The sequence below is a fragment of the Pelodiscus sinensis genome, chromosome 9 (assembly GCF_049634645.1).
Source record: "Pelodiscus sinensis isolate JC-2024 chromosome 9, ASM4963464v1, whole genome shotgun sequence".
Taxonomy (NCBI): Eukaryota; Metazoa; Chordata; order Testudines; family Trionychidae; genus Pelodiscus; species Pelodiscus sinensis.
This window is the reverse complement of record NC_134719.1, coordinates 15,936,752-15,957,648: the sequence shown is the minus strand read 5'-3', so window position 1 is coordinate 15,957,648 and position 20,897 is coordinate 15,936,752. Positions and strand designations below refer to the sequence as shown.

The following is a 20,897-nucleotide window of genomic DNA, read 5'->3' as shown; positions in this document are numbered from 1 at the left end:
GGCCATGCTCTCCACAGAATGTTAATGCCACTGTTGGAGAGTTTTACTGCTGCTCTGAGAATCGTTAACCATCATGACATTGTGTTGTGGTCTTAAGTTCTACTTTTCAGGAGAGCATGATATATTGAGCAGCTGTTCCTGGCCTCTGCACCCCCTGGAGGGCCATATTCTGATGTCTAGAAGATCCTCAAAATGCATGCTTCTGCAGAGGGCTTTCTACCAGATCAAAGTAGGGAAACAGCATGAAACAAATTCCAGCCCCTTTCACCTATTTCCTTGGGGCTTTTATTTCTCTCCACACAGCAAAATAGAGTCTGGCCAAATGCTAATATCAGTCCTGTATAAGCACTGCATCTTCTGTTCAGTAAAATGACTTCCCTCATTATAATGACGTGGAGGGCGTACAGCCATAAAATAGGGATGTTTCCAGCTAGGGATGTAAGCAACTAGTCAACTATCCGATAAGCAAAAGCTTACTGGATAGTCGACTAGTCCCTTGATTAGCAGCCTCCCCCTCTCCCTTGCTGCCTTTATCAGAAGCAGGGGAGGCAGTGGGGTAGCAGGGACCAGATGCAAGCTGGGGGAAGAGGTAGTGGGGACCAGGTGCAAGCCTTTTAAGCCAGCTCCCCCCAGCACCGGCTCCTGCTCCCCCCCCTTGCTGCCTCTCTTAGATAGAGGTAACAAGGGGCGGGAGGTAGTGACTAGTTGCATCACTAGTTGACTAGTCTCTTTGGGTACGTCTACACTACAGCGCTAATTCGAACTAAGTTAGTTTCTAACTTAGAAGAAACTAACGCGTAGAAACTAACGCGTCTAGAACTAAAAACTAGTTCGAATTAGCGTTTTGCTAATTCGAACTAGCAAGTCCACATTGAGTGGACTCTGAACAGGGCTTAAGGATGGCCGGAAGCAGTGCCGGCAGGGCATCAGAGGAGGACGTAGAGCGTGGAGATGCTGTCTCAGGCTAGCCGAGGGCTGTGCTTAAAGGGTCCCGACCCCCACCCCGGACAGACAGTTCTAAGGGGTACCCCGCTTGCAAAGCAGTCCTGGCTTGGATTGCCCGGAGTACCTACACTGGGCACATCACACCACTCGGCCATCAGCCCGGCTGCACTTGCCGCAGGCTGCCATCTGGGGAGAGAGGACAATCGGGGGGCTGCAGGAGAGCTTCCACCCCCAGAAGCCCGCAGAGCCAGCCCAGTCCTCCCCATCGGGGGCTCGTGCCCCATTCCTCCCTCACCTCCTTCCACTTACCCTTCCCTAGCCCCCCTTCTTATTGACGTACAACATAAAGATAACGTTTCTTCCAACATTGACTCTGTGTTTATTGAACAAAACTGGGGGAGACTGGGAAAAGGAGGTGGGAGAGGGGAAGAGAAAGGCTGGGAGAGGGGAGGGCAACTAACATGATCAGGGGTTGGGAACAGGTCCCAGATGAAGAGAGGCTACAGAGACTGGGACTTCTCAGCTTAGAAAAGAGGAGACGGAGGGGGGACAGGATAGAGGTCTCTAAAAGCAGGGGTTGGGTGGAGAGGGTGCATTCAGAAAAGTTCTTCATGAGTTCCCATAAAGAAGGACTAGAGGACACCAAAGGAAAGGAATGGGTAGCAGGCTTGAAACTAGTAAGAGAAAGTTGTTCTTGACAAAGCAAAGAGTTAACCTGTGGAACTCCTTGCTGCAGGAGGCTGTGAAGGCTAGAACTAGAACAGAGTTTAAAGGGAAGTGAGATCAAGTCATGGAGGTTGGGTCCATGGAGTAGTCTTAGCCAGGGGGTAGGAGTGGTGTCCCTGCCCAAAGTTTGTGGAAGGCTGGAGAGGGATGGCACGAGACAAATGGCTTGGTCACTGTCTTCAGTCCATCCCCTCCAGGGTCTCTAGGGTTGGCCGCTGTCGGCAGACAGGCTACTGGGCTAGATGGACCTTTGGTCTGACCCAGGACGGCCATTGTAAGCTCAGGGCTCAGGGTCGGGGGTCTCAGTGGACCTCCTTGATTTTCATGCACACCTGCTCCTGGGTGGCCAGGCTCGCAGCTCTCCTGCCCTAGATGGCCACTTTCCTGTGCCTAGTGCGGAGATCGTGGACGAGGTCCACGATGTCCGCACTAGCCCAGGAAGGTGCCCGCCTCTTGCGGTCCAGGGCAAGCGCCCGGGAGCCACCAGCCTGGTTCCGGGAAGAGGGGGTGGGCTGGGGGACATCGGGTGGGTGGCTCTGTGCCGTGCCAGGTGCAGGGTCTGCTGGCTGGGTGCTGGCAGGCTTGCACCTGGCATGGGCACCATAGCCAGCCCGTGCCCCTTTAAGGGGTCCGGGGCCGGGAGGGGAGCATAGAGTTTCCCTGGTGTTGGCTAGAGTGGCCACCAGGGAAACCTGGGGAGGGCTAGCCTCCCACTAGTTCGAATTAAGGAGCTACACACCCCTTAATTCGAACTAGCTAGTTCGAACTAGGCTTAATCTTCGTAAAATGAGGATTACCTAGTTCGAACTAAGCGCTCCGCTAGTTCGATTCAAATTCGAACTAGCGGAGCGCTAGTGTAGCGGCTATGAATGTTAGTTCGAACTAACGTCCGTTAGTTCGAACTAACATTGTAGTGTAGACATACCCTTACATCTCTAGCCTTGGAACTCTGTAACCATGGAAAACATGTTTACGGGTAATTTTGGTGACTCTGTACTATTTGTACTCTAATATGTAATAAAACAAACCAACCCTCATCCGGTAGCAAAACACTCTTCAGCAAGGACTTCTTTTCATGGTATATTACTTATTCTGAGCTCAAGGTACTGCCTAAGGAAACAGATACCAATATACTTTGATGGTTTTTACACTTAGTTAAGGGCCACAATAAGCAACAAAGTCCACAGTATAATGAAAGCAAGGAGTAGATTGGAATCCAGGAAATTACTGACTCTAACGGACATTTTCTGAAGTATGCCAGCAGAATTCCCTAGCTATCGTCTCGAGAGATGTGTTACCCGTCCCCCATTTTGCAGGATATCATTTCTAAATTTGTAGAATGTTATGTGACAGGATTGTCTTGCAAGACAAACATGTGTGTCTGTGTGTGTGTTTGTGTGTGTGTATGTGCGCGTGCACAACTATTCTGCTGGAAGAAATGACAATGGAGTAGATTAGATTAGATCCATGCCATTTGACCCCTTTTGAAACTGTTAAAAGTGGATGCCCTCTCATGGAAAAGTCCTGGCACTTACTCTTGCTGTGTACATGTTTCAACAGACTTAGGCATGCATGTGATATATTTTATTTCTCTTGAGAGTTTACTATATCATTCATATAGTCCACATTTCCATAAAATGTGGACTTCAATTGTATTACACATATTTTTAAAACTCATTTCACACTTCCGTTAAACTGTCATGACTTATCAAACAGAAGGTGCATGCCTCAAAATGTACAGAATGACTAATTACCAACAGTAATTATTTTTTTCTAATCTCTTGTTTAAATACCATTAACTAGATGCTTTTGAGAAAACCTGGATTTTCTTGACAGCTTGTGGTTGAAGATTCCTTGCCACAATGGGCCAGATTATCTGGTAGTGTAAATCAGTGTCACTCCACTGATAAGTTTAAGTAAGTCAATTTACATCACTTGAGCACTGGGTCAAATACACATTTGTTGTTCATAAATCCAAGGATCACATAAAATAAACCTTATGGTAAAACTGTTAAAATGGTTTTCTTTTAAATGCCACAAGCTTCCACTAAATTAGGTACTATATTTACAAATGATGGCATGTACAGTATACTGACTTCATATTTTCCAACTCTAAAGACAAGGAAATACTGAGTTACTCAAATACCACTCATCAGTGAGTAAATGTTAATTCTTTTAGGTCACGTCTACACTAGGAAATTATTTCAAAACAACTAAATTTGGAACAATAGTTCCCAAAATAACAAAATCGAAACAGAGTGTTCTTCCTATGGGGGAGCCTCAAAATTAGACTGAGGCAGGCTCTGTTATTGTGGACCCGCTACCTCGACTTAAGAGCCCCAGGAAGCACTAGGAAGTAATTACTTCAAATTACTCCGGTGAGTAGTTATTTCGAAATAGCAGCAGTGGAGTGTCCACACTAATGCTATTTAAAATAACTTTTCCAAAATAAGCGTTATTCCCCTAGGAAAGCAGGAGTACAGATTTTGAAATAACCAGCCCGTTATTTTGAAATAATGGGGTTGGTAGTCTGGATGCTCCGCTTATTATTTCAAAATGAGGGGCATTATTTTGAAATAACTCCCTAGTGCAGACCAGGGTGTAGTGACCTACTCCTGAATCTTATTACAGAGCTAGAAAGCATTAACTGATAGCTGATCTCAACAGTGCTATGACAAACAGATTCATGATATAAAAAGTGTTGGTCAGATATGGTTAGAAAATGGGGGGAGGGAATTAATAAAAATTTCATTGACAGAAATTTTCTGACCAGTAGTAGCAGCCATGACGTCTCAACACTTCTAAGTTAAGGGCCTGTCTTAGCTTAAATCCCATAGTCTTAAATTCCACCTTCTCAACCTTTCTGTCAGTTACAATTCCCAAGCAAGTCAAAACGCAAACAATCCTGTCCAGTGAAAGAATGCCATGAAAAAAACCACAACAAACTGCAGGCCTTTTCAATGTCCATGGAACCCACCATGTCACAGTTGATGTGCTGGCTTCTGAGGTATGAAAAGCCTGAGTTGTGCCTAAAGCTTTACGAACTTGGGCTTTATATTTGTTGAATAATACATACCTCTTTGGACATCAAGTACTGATCACATGCAGCATTTAAATACTATGGATTTGAAAGAATACACGGGTTTGCTCTTTGGAGTACATTGATTTTTAGGCACCCTCCATCTAATCTATCTAATGTGCTTCCTCACAGGCCATCTCTGAAATCGTAAACTCTCAAGGAGGCATTTGAAATAAAAACGTTCATCATTCCAATAAAGACTGCTTTATCTTGGACTCATTTCATTGTGGAACAAGTCCCCCTGCCTTTAAAGTACTGAAAACTTTGTTTTTAAATGACAATTTGAGTATAGTTTCATCAAATCAGTCACAATGAACTCCTTGCATGCCCAAAGCTTTTAAAACTTCTAAGCCAGGTACACGGATTTGCTTCCTAATAATCCAAAAACATGGCTCCAATGTGCATGCAGGAATTTGCATGCAGGAATTTGCATTTTATTGGCCTTGTGGCCACACAAAATACAGGAGGGCTATATGGACAGTAAAGAGAGTGTTACTTCTCTCCCCGCTCAGGAGAAGAAATACTACAATCTACCTGCCCCAAAAGCAAGATCTGGCAGGGAGCTGGTCATAATGATACAGAGTATGGGTTCTTCTAGAACAGGAGTAGGGAACCTTTTTTGAGTCAGAGGCCACTAACCCACAGAAAAATCAGTCAGGGGCCCACACAAAAGTGAGAAGTAAAGTGAGAAGCCCCTGACTGAGAAAGAGAAAGACACTCCCCAAATTCCCCTCACACACCAGAGCCAAGGAGAGCCCAGGCTAGTAGATTTTGTGTGCTCCACTCCTGCGGATGGCTGGTTGGGTGGCTGGAGCTCTAACTTAGGATCCCCAATGCTGAGCCTTGGAGGCCAGATCTAGGCAAGCCATGGGCTGTGTCCAGCTCCTGGGCCTGATGTTCCCCATCCCTGATCTAGAAAGACTTATTCCCCAATAAACTATCAAAGGGTGAGGTCCAGGGGTGGCCTGCTCTGTACAAGAAGTGAGACCCTAAGGCCTGGTCTACAATGGAGAGGAAGGTCGACCCAAGATACGCAACTCCATCTATGTTAATTGTGTAGTTGGAGTCAACGTTTCTCAAATCACCATCTGCCCAATGGGAGGTCAACGGGAGCAAAAGCGACTGTCAGTTTCCCTTATTCCTTGTGAGAAGCAAGAGTACCGGTGCTGACTGTGGTGCCCTCTGAGTTCAATTTAGTGTGTTTTCACTAAATCGAACCCTGAAAGATTGACCGCAGCAGCATCGATCTTCCACATATTGTAGACGTACCCTTAATGTGGGTTTGACTTCTATGTAGTTCCCTAGTGATTGTGGAAGACCAGCAACATAGCTGCTTCAATAACTACTAAGCATCCTGAATATCCCAGCTCCATCCCATATGTTAGCTTTTGTCCATGAGTTTTCTAATGTGTAACTATGTGCAATGCCAGCAGTGTCATGTTAAAACAACAAGTTATGATTTTTGTCAAACTTATGCAATTAACAACTGTGAAATTAACTTGGAGCACAGTCTCTGCGTCCTCATTAGTGAACAGAAGACACATGGTAGCTGCAACAGTGTGAACCTTATTAAACTCTCTCTCCCTTGTTGCATCCCTACTTACTTGGTGAAGTAGGAGAGGCGGCACCTCCTTCTGTTGATGTAGTTGGAGGTTTTGTGTCTGGCACGGGCAGAGGCACAGGCCTAGCCATTGGTGGCGGCGGTGGCGGTGGCAACATTGGAGTAGGAAGGAATGGATTGTGCACCTTGCCTTGGCTGCTGCCATTGGGCTGCCAAAAACAAAAGAAAAAATTAGCTAGAGAGGCCAGTTTCAAATTCTGTAAAATAAACGCTTAATTTCTCAATGCAAAATAAGTAAAGTGGTTGGGATGAAAAATTGCCATTTTCTGTTTGTTCTTCACTTACTTTAATGGGCGTTGTATCGCAACCCATCTCAAAATCTTGAAATAACTGTATAAGTCCCCCTTCCGCCCAATTTTTTGCAGGCAAGAAAGTCACTCAATTAAGTGTGTGTTTCTCCAAAGCTTACAACTGGTCAGAATCCACCTGGAGCAAATTATACTCTTGCACTGTGTAACAACTAAGTTACCTACAGTACAAATTTAGGCAGAATTTTGTCTCCTGTTACACTTTCTGCACTCATACCTCTATTATATCCTTGGGATACATATGCCTGTGTCATAAGTTTAAATAAAAAAAAACTGTTCAGTATAATAAAAGAGGGAATTTTGAGGTGGTTTAAATGTCAAGCAGGTATTTTATTTCATGAAAAAAAATAAGTGAATATATTTTAAGCAACCTGCACTCGCACATTCCCATAAAATTACCAATAGCACAGCTCCCAGTTCAGCTGCCATTAGGAGGCTTCTTAGAAACTACTGAACTTACTTATGCTTAATTTTATATATTAAAAAAATACAAATATTTTGTTTTGGATGTACATAATCAGAGGCAGGATGAGTCTGCATACTCAGCCACACTATTTCAAGTGATTGCTAGGAAAACTCTGCCCATTAATAAATAAGCTTTCAGCATCACAATAACAAGGACTGAGCATGGAAAATTTCAATCTTAATATGAAACTAGACTATTGAGAACCATGCCTATTGATGGCAAGACCATTAGGAAGAAAAATGTAGGACAGTTTGTGAATCAAGGATTCTGTTTTAGAGACAGAAATGATAAGATCCGTTTTGACAGCACTCCACAAATTGATCCTAACTGCAGTTCTTCTGGCACTGACTGTCCAATTTTCCATTGATAAAAGCTTAGTTCAGATACATACTCTGAACACTGCTGAAGAAAAACTGTACTTAAATCTTGGCTTAGGTTTTCACTAATAATTATTTAGGACTAAGGCCCAATCCTATACCATTTAGAGGCCTGATTCTCATTTACGCTAAAGCTACTTTACCTACTACCATAGCAGTGTAAAGAGGCCTGAACATGGGTATAACTAACTTCCACTGCCAGTGATGTAAAAGGTCCATATTGTAAATAAGAATTCGTATATGTATGTAACTTCACATGTGGAAGTAGTAGTATTGCCTTCAAGGAATGTTTGTGGGGTCAAGGCCTTAGTCAAAAGAGATATTTAGAGAGAGTTTTATTATTGAACTTTATTATTAATAAACTGATATATTTAATAACAATTCTGAAACACTTTCTTGTCTTACAATTATCTCACTTTGCTACCAAGTAGAACTTTGCAGTATGTTCCTTGGGAGTATGCTAATAGTTCATAATGCAGAATGGTTTGGGCTAAACTAAGCAATGAATACTCAAGGAAAAAGAAATACACTGTATTGATTTGTTGTCTAGACATTAATGTATCTGCTAACATATTGCAGACATTATTCAAAACCTGTACTGGCTGGATTGTGCAGAATCAGATATTTTGGTAGGAAAAAGGTATATGAAGACAATTTAGCTTGTTAAATAAAATTAATGCTACATTAGTTCTGCAGGTTCCTTAACATTTTCAGTGGTATAAATGTAAAAACACAGTAATTTTGCCAATCGTTATTTTGCTGGAGGGACATAATTACATGGATTATATTTCATGAAACACTCACAGCAGTATTGTAGACACAATGTAAATAAAATTTCATTTCTGTATTTGACTGGTATGTTGTTTCAATAAAGTGAAGAGGATGATTCACTTTAGTTGATTAAAAAATATTTGAAGCATTGGAATACTGCTTAATTCTTCATAGAGATAAGGGGGGGAAGATAACTGCACACAGAAATAACAAACTGTACTTTTAACATCTTGGGTTCAAGTACTGGTCAACTTGATCTAAAGTGCTGCATGACAGTAGATTTTTTTAAAAATGAACTTAGCTGATCTGAAACATCTGTTTCTCACCCTCCCTTTTCTTGCTCTTCTCCCCAACGCCAAAGGAATAATTAATAAAAATTATTTGGCCTTTCTATTTTGCTAAACCCAACGGAACTAGGGTTCAAATGTCTAAAGCTGAATCATCTATATTAAGGATCCCAGAAGATGATTGAACCACCCGCCTTTTCTGATTGCCCAAGTACATTAATTAGTTTAAGTTTATTTTACTGTTGTTAGTATCTTTTTTCTTTGTAGCAACTATTTAAGCTGCTATGTTCACATATGTAACATGCTGTTGAGATAATTCCATGGTTATGTGACATAGGACAAACACTTCTGAAGAAATAAAAATGGCTTCCTTACATTTAGGAACCCCACCTGTCCAGCCTGCTGACCAGCATCCGGGCAGACAAGTTGGACAAACTCTTTCAGAGTCTCCTGAGGATGATAGCGGATTGCTGGGTGTGAGAAGTATGGCCCGGGCTGCTGAATAATGGGTGATGTTGGAAAATGAAGAGTCGATGGTGTTGCATGTGGACTTGCTATAAGAAAGAAAACATAGAAGTTACATGGAGCAGATTTTTTGCATTAGTTCAATCTATGCATATGAATTACACTATAGCTCTATTTTGTCTTTTAAAATGTACACTATTATTGATATAGTTGATGTTCATAATTTTTATATCATAGCACTTTGTGTCCTGCAGTCACTTCAGATACACTGCTGAGGGTAAATGGAGCCAAATATTTTAAAACAACTTTCTGTGGTTATAGTGCACATATATAAAAGAACCAACGGTCCTTGATAAAAGTGACAACTATTCATTACCTTAAGAGCCCTTCTAATGAATTGAGCAATAAAACTGTATTTGGGAGATTAGAGTTGATTTAATTGACATTTCATTTAACTGGTTTGCACACATGGGTCTATTTTTATTTTGTACTATAAATGGACAACGTTTTAATGATGCTCTTGTACCTCGTATGTGTCATTTCACACCACTTTGGAAACATTTTTAAGTAGCCAGTTTTCATGCGATGCTCATGTACAAAGTGGCAAGCACATTTTGCAAATGACGTGCACAGCTCCCTGATACAACTCTGATATCAAATCTCAAACCAGCCTCTATACCACATTAATGAACGATGGTTAAGGAAATCTAAATTGGTGAATGTACACAGGAAACCACATAGGAGAAGGGTAGCAAGAAAAGCTACAAACAGTACAGTAAAGGGTACATTAAAGGAGCCCCTTTTGAAAACTTTGCTTTCAGTTTAATCCATGCATCACTACTGATCTCAACAGAATTGTAGAGATGTAAATGAGAACAGAAATATCCCTTCTCTCCCCCACACTAAAGAGGATACCTTTATCCAGTCCCTTGCCATGCAAGTTAGAATATTCTATATTCATATCCACTTCCACCAACACATTATTGTGTAACTAAAGCTGCCATGTTACATGAGCAGAATTTTGCATCTTTTCTCTAGAATGAGTTTATTTTCTCTGCATCAAAACCCATTGACTTTATTGGGTATAAGCTTTTTTTCTCATACTCAGGTTATTTCTCATTAAAAACTAATCACTTTGTATTACATGTAGCTCCCTTACACACATCAGTTCTATTGGATTTCTATTGCCTTCTTTGATCATGTACCTCATTTGTAAACCATGAAGAACTGTTTTGAGAAAAGCCTTGGAAAGCATTCAGTCTCTATCTGAAATGCTTGCACTGGACTTGGAGTATGTTTAAAACATGGCAAAAAACAAAGCACAGGCTCACTTAACAGTATATGGGAAAGGGATGTAGAAGAATAAGCCAAAATCACTTAGGGCAGAAATAAGCACTCATTTATCAACGATTGTTATAAAAGGACCTTAACTAAACAAAAGCTAATTTTTCTAACTTGATACATTGGCAATTTGATTGCATGTTTCTTTACTTTATTACATCATAAAAGCTTGTACAGTCTTGGAGGTTGAAGACATTATCACATATGGCTTGGGGTTAAGAATAAAAGATCCACAGCAGGTTTGTTATTGCAGCATCCTATTGGATTCATATTAGTTTTTTTCATAAGAGTGGGATGTGGGCCTCAAAGTATTAGAAAAGGTTAGTTTATTAGTTGTAATGTGACACATTACTCCTACAGATGCATCAAAGTGTGAGATCTCTTGGCTCAGAATGCACCAAAGAATTAGAACCCAGATCTGCAAAGACTGAGGCAGCTGACAGTCTCATAGTGCTACTAGGAGGTTGCATGGCCAAAGAGCATTGTGGAGAGTAGGTGTCACAGGAAGTAACACCCACAAGACCCAGAATGACAGTACCTTGCCACCCTATTGGCCAAGTGCTCTTACTTAACCCCAGGAAGTTGTCTGGGCCATCACAGAGATCTTGGCTTGGTGCAATGCCAGACTTTACTTTGTCTCCAAATATTTGGTCTCTGACTCCAGAGTGATATTGACCCTGTGTCCTGAGTCTAACATAGTAGTATCTCTAGTCTATGACCCCAGCTGGAGACTAACCTAACTCTTGCTTGTAGGACTTAGCCTTGAGATTCCTCAAACTCCAGTCTGGAAATTCCATTCGCTGGGGGCCAGACCTCAGCCCAGCTGTGACCTCTAGGCAAGACTGGCTAGACCCTGATCTCTTACAATACCACTGTTCTGATCCTCTATGATTGCTCCTATACTCTGATTAATTCCGGGGCGGTGGGGTGGCAAAACCCAGGTCTATGATGGATATACCAAGAAACCCACCTCAGTGACAGAAGCCATTACTATGGAATTGCTATACGTGTAAATCCAAATGCATATTTTAATCAGAGGCCATGAAGTAAAACAGACATGAATCAGCTGTGTCTACACTGGGCCACTTATTCCGGAAAAGCATCTGCTTTTCCGGAATAACTTGAAAGCTGTCTACACTGGCCGCTTGCTTTTCTGGAAAAGCAATGACGATTTAATGTAAAACCGTCATTGTTTTTCCAGAAAAACTATGCTGCTCCCGTTCGGGCAAAAGTCCTTTTCCGGAAAAACTGTTCCGGAAAAGGGCCAGTGTAGACAGCCATGGGCTGTGTCTACACTGGCATGAATTTCCGGAAATGCTTACAATGGAATACTATTCCGTTTTCAGTTTTTCCGGAAAAGGAGTGTCTACATTGGCAGGCTGCTTTTCCGGAATAGCCCTTTTCTGGAAAAGCGTCTGTGGCCAATGTAGACGCGCTTTTCCGGAAAAGAGCCCCGATCGCCATTTTCGCGATCGGGGCTTTTTTCCGGAAAAGACTACTGGGCTGTCTACACTGGCCCTTTTCCGGAACAGTGTTCCGGAATAAGGACTTATGCCCGAGCGGGAGCAGAATATTTTTTCCGGAATAGCGGCTGATTTTGTACAGTAGAGCATCGTTGCTTTTCCAGAAATTCAAGGGCCAGTGTAGACAGCTCACAGCTTATTCCAGAAAAGCGGCTGATTTTCTGGACTAAGTGGCCCAGTGTAGACACAGCCCAGTAGTCTTTTCCACAAAAAAGCCCCGATCGCGAAAATGACGATCGGGGCTTTTTTGCGGAAAAGCGCGTCTACATTGGCACGGATGCTTTTCCGGAAAAGCATCCTGCCAATGTAGATGCGCTTTTTCCGGAAATACTCATAACGGAAAACTGTTCTGTTTTAAGCATTTCCGGAAAAGGGTGCCAATGTAGACACAGCCAAACTGTTCAAATTCAAGCTGATTTTTCTTCTCCTTTGCTCTCTGAAGACATTTCATAAGAATCCATATTGCTCTCTTGTTTCCTGTTCTCTTCACTATTGCAGCTGACTCTTCACAAGTTCATTTAACACCAATTCCCCCCCCCCCCGAATTTTTCATTAAAATTTTTTTTAGAGAAGTGATTTGTATTCAGCCCTGCAACGTTGATTTAGTTGCCTCTTCCCTATTCATTGAACCATTGCTGATTTACATAGGTTGGATAGATACTTAAATTCTTTTCATTTTAGTTGTTACTTTTGGCATCAACTCTTTAGACCAATTCCCAATTCTGTGGGAGGGTCCCAAGAAAAGCTGTCAGTAGAGCTGTGCAAATAGTAAAAACTAATCTGCCTTCAGGTGTAGCATGCTCATAGCCAGTGTTATATATACATTCCTTATCCCAGATGCTTGAAATAGCAAGCTTAGTTTAGATTTTGCAAAAATTTACCACCTCAGCTATTAAACTGTAATAACCTAATTGCGAAAACTGGACTTCTTAACTAGTATCTCTGCACTATTAAAGGAATATGACACCCATTTGTCCACTCAACAAGAAGCCAATAAACTGCACGAGTCTGCTTCAAAGTCTCAAGAATTTGTATTCCTAAGTAAGACTTTTAACAAAGGTCAAAGATATATGAAAACTCTCCACCAAACAATGCACTGTATCAGTTGATAGATCCTACTAGCATTATCTAAGAGCTAGAATACAGGACTAGGAATCAGGAGACCAGGTTTTCAGTCCTGCCTCTGAAAAACACTCACTGGGATAGTGATAGACAGTGTAGCCGTGTTAGTCACTGGGATCTTTGGGAAAGCTGATTCAGCCAACTTTTTCAAAAGTATCCATGAAAGTGGCAAAGACAATGCTTGAATTATCTGGAGTTAGTCACTCATAATCCATGGAAACATCTGAAAATTTTGGCCTTAAATTCTCTGTGCCTCAGTTTCCCAACTGTTACTTCATAGCGGGTAAAGTGAACCTTAATCAATGGTTGTGATCTGAAATCCTTAGACGTAAGACAACAAAAAAGTTATTTTAATTTATATATTTATTATGTAAAAGCCCTAAGCAGCCTAATTATGCCTTTCTTTTATATTATAATATGGGTTTTACCCACTGAATATAACAAAAAATAAAAAGAATGCAGGTTTGAAAGTCAGTCATTTCTACCTGCAGTAAGAATGCAGAGGTAGATATCTCCAATGTTAATAAATCTTTTGTCTGTCTGTGGGGGGATAATCCTCCTATATCAAGGCAAGCGTAAATATTTCAAAGCACACATGATTCTAATTCCATTGAAGTTCAACTGAATCATCGAGGTCTTTTTTACTGAAGAAAATGATATGATAATGTATGGTGGCCTGCAACAGATATACCAGTATTTTAAAACTACTATGTCTGGGCCAAGTAATTATGTGCTACAGCTGTTGCATGCTATGCTAGCTTTTTCAGAGTTTTATGGTTTCTTAGTGCTATGCAGCATAAAAGTTAGAGGATTTTTTTTCAGAACACTGAATTCAAATGTCTGATTATGAAGGCCAGTCTTGTCTGACTTTCTCCCTCCTTGATTTGTAACAGCCAATAACAAATTAAATTAAGAATAAAACAAGTCAGACTCATTGATTAGATTAGCATTTCGCATGTGCTGGGCAAATGAATAAAAGATTAAGTAGTAAATTGTATTCACATGTAGGATCAGATAATAAAGAATCAGTTAATTTGAGGGGGGGGGATATAGTTTTATGTAGATACACAGGGCCAGAGTGGGGGCTCTTTCTCACACTGGGGAGCACTTACTGCAATAGCCCTAATGTTGTCAATGGCACTCCTCTGGTAAGGGCTTGCCACAGTGCAAAAGGACTTCATAATCTGGCCGTTAGCGATTACATCAGTTCCTCCCACCTCTCCCCTCAAGAAATAAGTGGATCCCAACATATGTGACACAGACATACTGATACACTTATATTTTCCCCTCCCATATACCCTGACTTCTCACCAATCATCCTTCCAGCCAAGATGAATAGATGAATTTTCCTTCTTCATAATGCTGCTTCTTAAGTCTCCAACAGGGTCACTGTTTGACATGCAACATTCCTCATCTCCTACCCAGCACATGATTTTCTCCGCCTTCCCTCTCCCCTGGCTCCAGGTCCAAGGGGGCAACATACTAGGTACTCAAGCCCAGCTCTTATGTCTGACAGTACAAAGCACACAGCCCAAGACCATCAGACTAGACAGACAGAGTATTAGTTTCACTGGGGCACAATGCTAAGATAGCTATTGTGTAAAGTGATAATTAAATTTACTACTAGCTCATTAAACATTGATTATTCTTCCTAGAAATAGCAACAATATAATCATAATGAAACCAGATGTATTTTGTATCAGCTTGTTTTTTACTTTGTTAAAATTAAGAAAGTATTTTCTAAAAGTCATTTATTGAGAAATATTCTCTTGCGGTTTGTTCTCGGAGACATTTCCATTCAGGCTTTTAAGATGCCTTAACTCCCTGCATGCTGTGAGCCTTCTCACAGCATTAAAATGGTGCAAGTGCCAGTTCAAATTATACAAGATGCATCCCACCCTTTGTACCCTGAAGGTACTTATTCTCAAAATTGACCATATTAGAGCACTAATTGGCTAAGCCACCATGCTGGCTGATGTGAAATGCTTTCAAACATCATGAAACAGCTGTGTTTATCGGAAATATGAAGAGTGACTTTTTAATAAGGAAAACTGGCAATAATCCAGATTTGTTGAAAAGAACTTGCACTTCTGTGGATAATACCATGCAAGAGGTAAAGAAGAGAAGATTAAAACAATAGCTTTAGAAAGCACCAATTTTTGTGATGAAAGCACTTACCCAAAACAAGAAAATAAACTGAAAAACTTGGGCTGGAATTTCAACAAGGAATTCATCAAGTCCTGTTGAATTTAAATGGGAATTGTGTCCCTAACGTTGTTTGAAGATCTCAACTTTTCTTACTGCCTGTTGGAAATGGTTTTGCATGGCTAAACATGGATTGCTGGCTGTCTGAGTGTGGCATGGGGTTTTTTCACCTTTACTATAGAGATACTGACCACAGAAACTACAGGTCTTAGCATACAGGCTATTCACTGAACTTGCTGGAAAACCACTTGAATCATCATGAAACATAGTACATTACTGGGATTTGTCCTCCCCAGATGGAATTCAACCCTGTGCAGACCAGTAAAAGCCCTGAGCACTGCTGAAGTCCTACATCATTCTGCAATACAGAGCTTAAGTGAGGGAGTCCAATGGGCTCTTGGTGAGCTGTCGATCTGGCCTGAGCATGAGTAAAATTGAGTAGTCCTTACAACAGATAGACACTGCAAGCCCAGTCTTGTTCTTAATAAAATCATTGGGAGTTTTGCCTTCAGTGAGGACAGGGATAGATCCTCAACTGATACTCATAAGAATGGCTGGAACTTGCATGTCACTGATGCTTATTCTCACTTTTTAGGTAACTTTTTAACTGTATCTTCAAAATACAAGAAAAATAGAGTTCACTCCACACATTTAGGCTGCAAGATCTTTGGGGAACGGACTAATGACAATACAAACAATGATGCAAATGATATTTAAAAACCCAAGTATGATAAATGGAGGGGCTCATCCTGCTTCCATGGAAATGAAAAAGAACAAGACTGATATTATTTTCAGAGATATTGAGTGTTTACATTTCTATTACTGAATTTACACAGTGCTCTGGATAGTCTAGGCTTCTGAAAACCAGACCCATAATGTCCTCAACTCTGGGTCCTTTTGGTGGTCCTGCATAATAAAGTGTTGGAAACCATCTGGAACTTTCACTGAGAAATATTAATGGCATAGTACAGACAGAAGGGACTTGTGTTAATGCACCCCTGATGTCCACAGCAGGACATCATGGCTGTGTCTACACTACATGCCTCTGTTGGCAGAGGCATGTAGATTAGGGTTGTAGGCAAAGGTAAATGAAGCCGCGATTTAAATGATCGCGGCTTCATTTACATTTACATGGCTGCCGCGCTGAGCTGACAAACAGCTGATCAGCTGTTTGTCGGCTCGCCGCTAGTCTGGACGTTCCCCCTGTCGACTTCAAAGCCGTTTGTCGGCAGCCCCGTTATTCCTCGTGGAATGAGGTTTACCGGGGCTGCCGACAAAGGGCTTTGATGTCGACAGAGGGAACGTCCAGACTAGCGGCGAGCCGACAAACAGATGATCAGCTGTTTGTCGGCTCAGCGCAGCAGCCATGTAAATGTAAATGAAGCTGCGATCATTTAAATCGCGGCTTCATTTACCTTTGCTGAACAAACAAATCTACATGCCTCTGCCGACAGAGGCATGTAGTGTAGACGTACCCCATGTGTGGGGCAAAAATATCCTGAGCTCTTGCTATTCTGAACTGCTATACTGTAAAGTGCTTGCGGATCAACTGGCCACTAGAAAAGTCAAAATATAGGACTAGACTGAAGCCCAGAATTGGGACCAAGAATTAATCTCTTGAAAACATAGTGACATTCTTCTACATGTGCTAGATGAGAAATACTATAGGAATTGTTAAATATATAACCTTTACCTCCTGAGCAATACATGCGGTATTTCTTAGACAAAGGTCTTCCCAGTGGCCAAAAATGATCATGTAGTCTACTTGTGCAGTTCCTAATTCAAATCAGGTCCCAGAAACTTTGGCATGTTTTTTATAATCACAATGTGTTCTCAGATACAAAATGAAAAATTACCGCGGGGGGAAAGGTGTAGTGGTTATTTCATAATGAAATGCAGTTGATCGTATTACAAGAGAAATGTAAATTTTTTTTTTAAAAACCCCCACAACCTTCATATGTGTGATGATATAATTCTGCTTTGATACTAAAAAGGGCATGGTAATAGAATCTGTGACTTCGGAGTGATATATTGCTGTTAAGTTAATAGGGCTCCATGTTCCCATTTCTGATATCAGTGTTTTTCTCCCTCTTTCATTCTGTAGATGGTAAGCTGATACTACATAAACATTGTTAAAGCTATAGTTCCACGCTACAGTAATTCACTTAACTTTAACATGATTTATGGTTCTGTCAATAGGGGAGGTTAAAAAACCTAAGCTCTGATGCTTAAACATGGGTTCCATATTTAACGTAATAATGTGCTTTTTGTGTGTGTCTGAGGTTACAGAATTTAGCATAAAGCAGAGATAAAAAAAATTACAGTTCAATGCAGTGTTAAAAACAGAGTGTGTAACTTCATGGGTTCATCAAAGAAAGCAATGAAAAAGAACACAATCAGTGAAAGAGCAGGTAAAATACTTTGGTCTTTCTGCACTATATTTTTATATATTTTTTATATTTGCATGACATCTTATAAGTATTTTACACCCTCTCCCCTTTTTAAAATTCTTTTGCTCAGTTAGATCTGCTCTCTTTGTCAGGATGAGTTCAAACCTAGGTCCGTTTTGTTAATCACCCCCCATTATTCTCTCTGGCACTTCCCCTAAGGCATTTTGCCTCTTTTAAGAGATTAAGCGACCAAGTCATCTTGTTGCTCTAAACATGTCCTCACTGGAACAATGTATTAACACAATTCCTCTGCAAAAGAGCCCTCTTTAGAAGTTTGCTGCAGGGATGACAAATTAACCCAGCATGGTGTCCCACACATCTATCTCAGTACAAATTATTAGTGTAATAGAGCTTTTAGTTATGCATTTATCTGGCAATTATTGAACGGTTACACAAAACGAAGCTGAGCAATCATGGCCCTTTATGAGGCAATCTCAGTGGGTGGTCTTATAGTTAATTTAGGATAGTAGTCCTCTAAGCAGGTCACTCACACACAAATTAGCTAAACAGCCTGTTCCTTTAAATATTTCCTATGTCACAGGGTAAAGCTCTACTATACAATAAAGGTAAAGTTTTAATTACATGGTTCCTGACTTTTGTTTAGTTGGCATTTTACCCATTAGCAAGCCTCTCCTGTTTCTGTGGAGATGTCAGAAAAAGCAGTATTTGGGTGGGGAATGTAATTATTACTAAACACTGCCTTCACAGCACTCTGTTAGGAAGCTGCTTTTCTTCTGCCTTCCATATTATCTGAAGTTGGGCCAGCCTCAAACACTTGGCATATATGGTTGGCTACACTACCTATATTACACCACCTTTATATAACACCACCTTTATTTTTAAAGTGCCTTGGCAAGTCGGTATGTTGGTTAAGTGTTACTGTGTTAGGTCATCTGTTCTGGTCATTCAGACTGCAAAATGTGTATGATTTTTTCACATGATGGTACAGCCGTTTGCAAGGTGGATAAAAATCAGTGAATTGGATTTTTAATTTTTTTTAAATAATCAACAACATACTACATTTCTCATTTAAAAATAAGAGTTACAATTAAATCTCATCACAAACATGCTCTACCTACACTTACAGTCTCAAAAATGAATTAATAGCTGCAGCCTAATTATTAGCTCTTGTTTCTTGAAAGTTCTGGGCTTTCAATTTCTGTTTCTCAGCAGACTAAAAAGTAAGACCTGGTCTACTCTACAGCGGAAGGTTGAGTTAAGATATACAACTCCAGCTACATTAATTACGTAGCTGGAGTCGACATATCTTAAATTGAGTTTCTGTGCCATCCACACAGCAAGAAGCCAATAGGAGTTACTTCTCATGAGGAGCAGGAGTACCGACTCTGATGTGCGAGACCTTTAGTTCCATTTAACAGGTCTTCAGTAGACCCGCTAAATCAAACCCTGGAAGATCAACTGTGGCAATGTCCATCTTCTGCCTAGTGAAGACGTGGCCTAACATGTGCAAAGAAAGACACAAGCTGGATAGGACTGTTTTTGTTCTCTGCTTATGTGGTGGTGAACCTTGGACAAGCATGGGAGAGAAGCTAGTTAAGACATTGTTTTAAAGATAGAGACACAATCTATCGGAAAGAATAGAGGCCACATAGAAAGAAACAGTGGAACAGACTGGAAAGAAAAAGGGAAGACATTATTCAGCACACATGCATCTTTCTGTATTCCTGCTTTTGACACAGAAAAACTGTCATGGGTTCTGGGCATAAGAGTAATGGCTATCTGGGAATATTTTGAAGAAATGTGTTCCCTGAGTAAAAGAGGAAAATGTGGCAAGTGAAAGCAGTGCAAGAAGATGCAGGGCATAGTTGCAAGAATGAAACATCATAAGAAAACCTGCTCATTGGGAGAAAATAATGTAGATGAAGATGCGGATATGGCTGAGTGGATCAACTGGTTAGAAACTTAAATAATTCACTTTGCAATGCATCATTTTTCAAGACTCTCTCTATGCCTTTTAGTAGAAGTATGATTTGACAAGTACATTTGCAAGCTGTTTGCTGTGTTGGATGTTGCTAGAAATAAAAGTTTAGCTTAGCTAATCCTTATGGCTTGTTTAATTATTAAACTAGGTTTAGAATCTATCACTCAAGTATACAGTACACAAAGCTGCAGTAAGAGAAATCTAGAGCTGCCAATTGCCACTGAGTGTCATTTTCTTATTTTATAATGGATAGAAGCCCCTTATTTTGGAACATCATAGCAACAGACCATAATGGTGATGCCATAAGTTTATTCCCTATTTTACTTTAGCATAACTCAGCTTTTCCAAGGGAACCCCATTTTTTACTTGTTTTTGCAAAAAAACAGACTTGCCAGTGAGTTCAATAGGGCTTACTTCAAACTTAAGTGTACTCTAAGCACAGTCTGTCTTAGCTTTTCTGGTAACTTGATTTAAATCAATTTTTTTGTGAGATTTAATTCACTTTGATTTAAATCAATCCATCCTGGTTGTTTGGCTTGTCTTTAATGTCTTACACATCAATTATTAAAGTTTCTAGCTTTGGTATATTTGTAGTTTCACTACAACCAGCAATCTGAAGGAATATCTAGGGGCAGCTGTAGATATGCCTTTCTGGAATAAATTATTTCACAACGTATACATCACTCAGGATACGTCTAGACAACAGCGTTATTTCAGAACAACAGTTGTTATTCCAAAATAACAAAATAAAACTGCAAGCCATTATTTTGAAATAATGGTGAGCTGAAGGACTTCTTACTCCTACTCCTGTAACCCTCGTTTTTCAAGGAATAAAGGAAGTCGAAGGAAGAGTGTTCTTCCTTCGACTTCCTGCTGTGTAGACAGCACCAAACACTGAAATAAGCTATTTCAACTTAGGATACACAATTGACGTAGCTTAATTTGACTTTTGTCCTGCTGTGTAGATGTGCCCTCACTGTACATAACCCACTCCATTAAAGTCAGTTAATACAAATTCACTAAATTAATAGCTGCATGTTAGTTTTACAGGCAACCAACAGGCATAGTTCTGAAGCATAATGCCACACTTTGATGACCATCCAAGTCTCAGTGGAAATACTGTACTATGTGGGGAAAAAATTAAGATATTAGGCACTCCCCTAGTGTTTTTCCCTGCAATTCTCTCTTCTGTCCATACATCCGTTGCTTTGTGTTCTTTCTGCCACATCCTCTGGTCTAGGCATTTGTGTCACTCCATATTTCTCACTA

General features: G+C 40.7%; 1 protein-coding gene across 13 annotated transcripts in view; it reads right to left on the bottom strand.

Annotated features, from left to right (window-relative positions):
• The window catches only part of NFIA (nuclear factor I A), a 502,526-nt gene that overhangs the window by 43,136 nt on the left and 438,493 nt on the right, over positions 1 to 20,897 (bottom strand). For 10 of the 13 annotated variants that reach the window (XM_006132338.4, XM_006132341.4, XM_075936113.1 and 7 more), the window contains 2 exons: positions 8,956 to 9,134; positions 6,355 to 6,520 (listed from right to left, as the gene is read on the bottom strand). In XM_006132338.4, coding sequence (XP_006132400.2) covers positions 6,355 to 6,520; positions 8,956 to 9,134 — 345 coding nt within the window. The remainder of the gene's footprint in view (positions 1 to 6,354; positions 6,521 to 8,955; positions 9,135 to 20,897) is intronic. The other 3 variants (XM_075936111.1, XM_025189304.2, XM_025189302.2) reach the window with 1 other exon arrangement.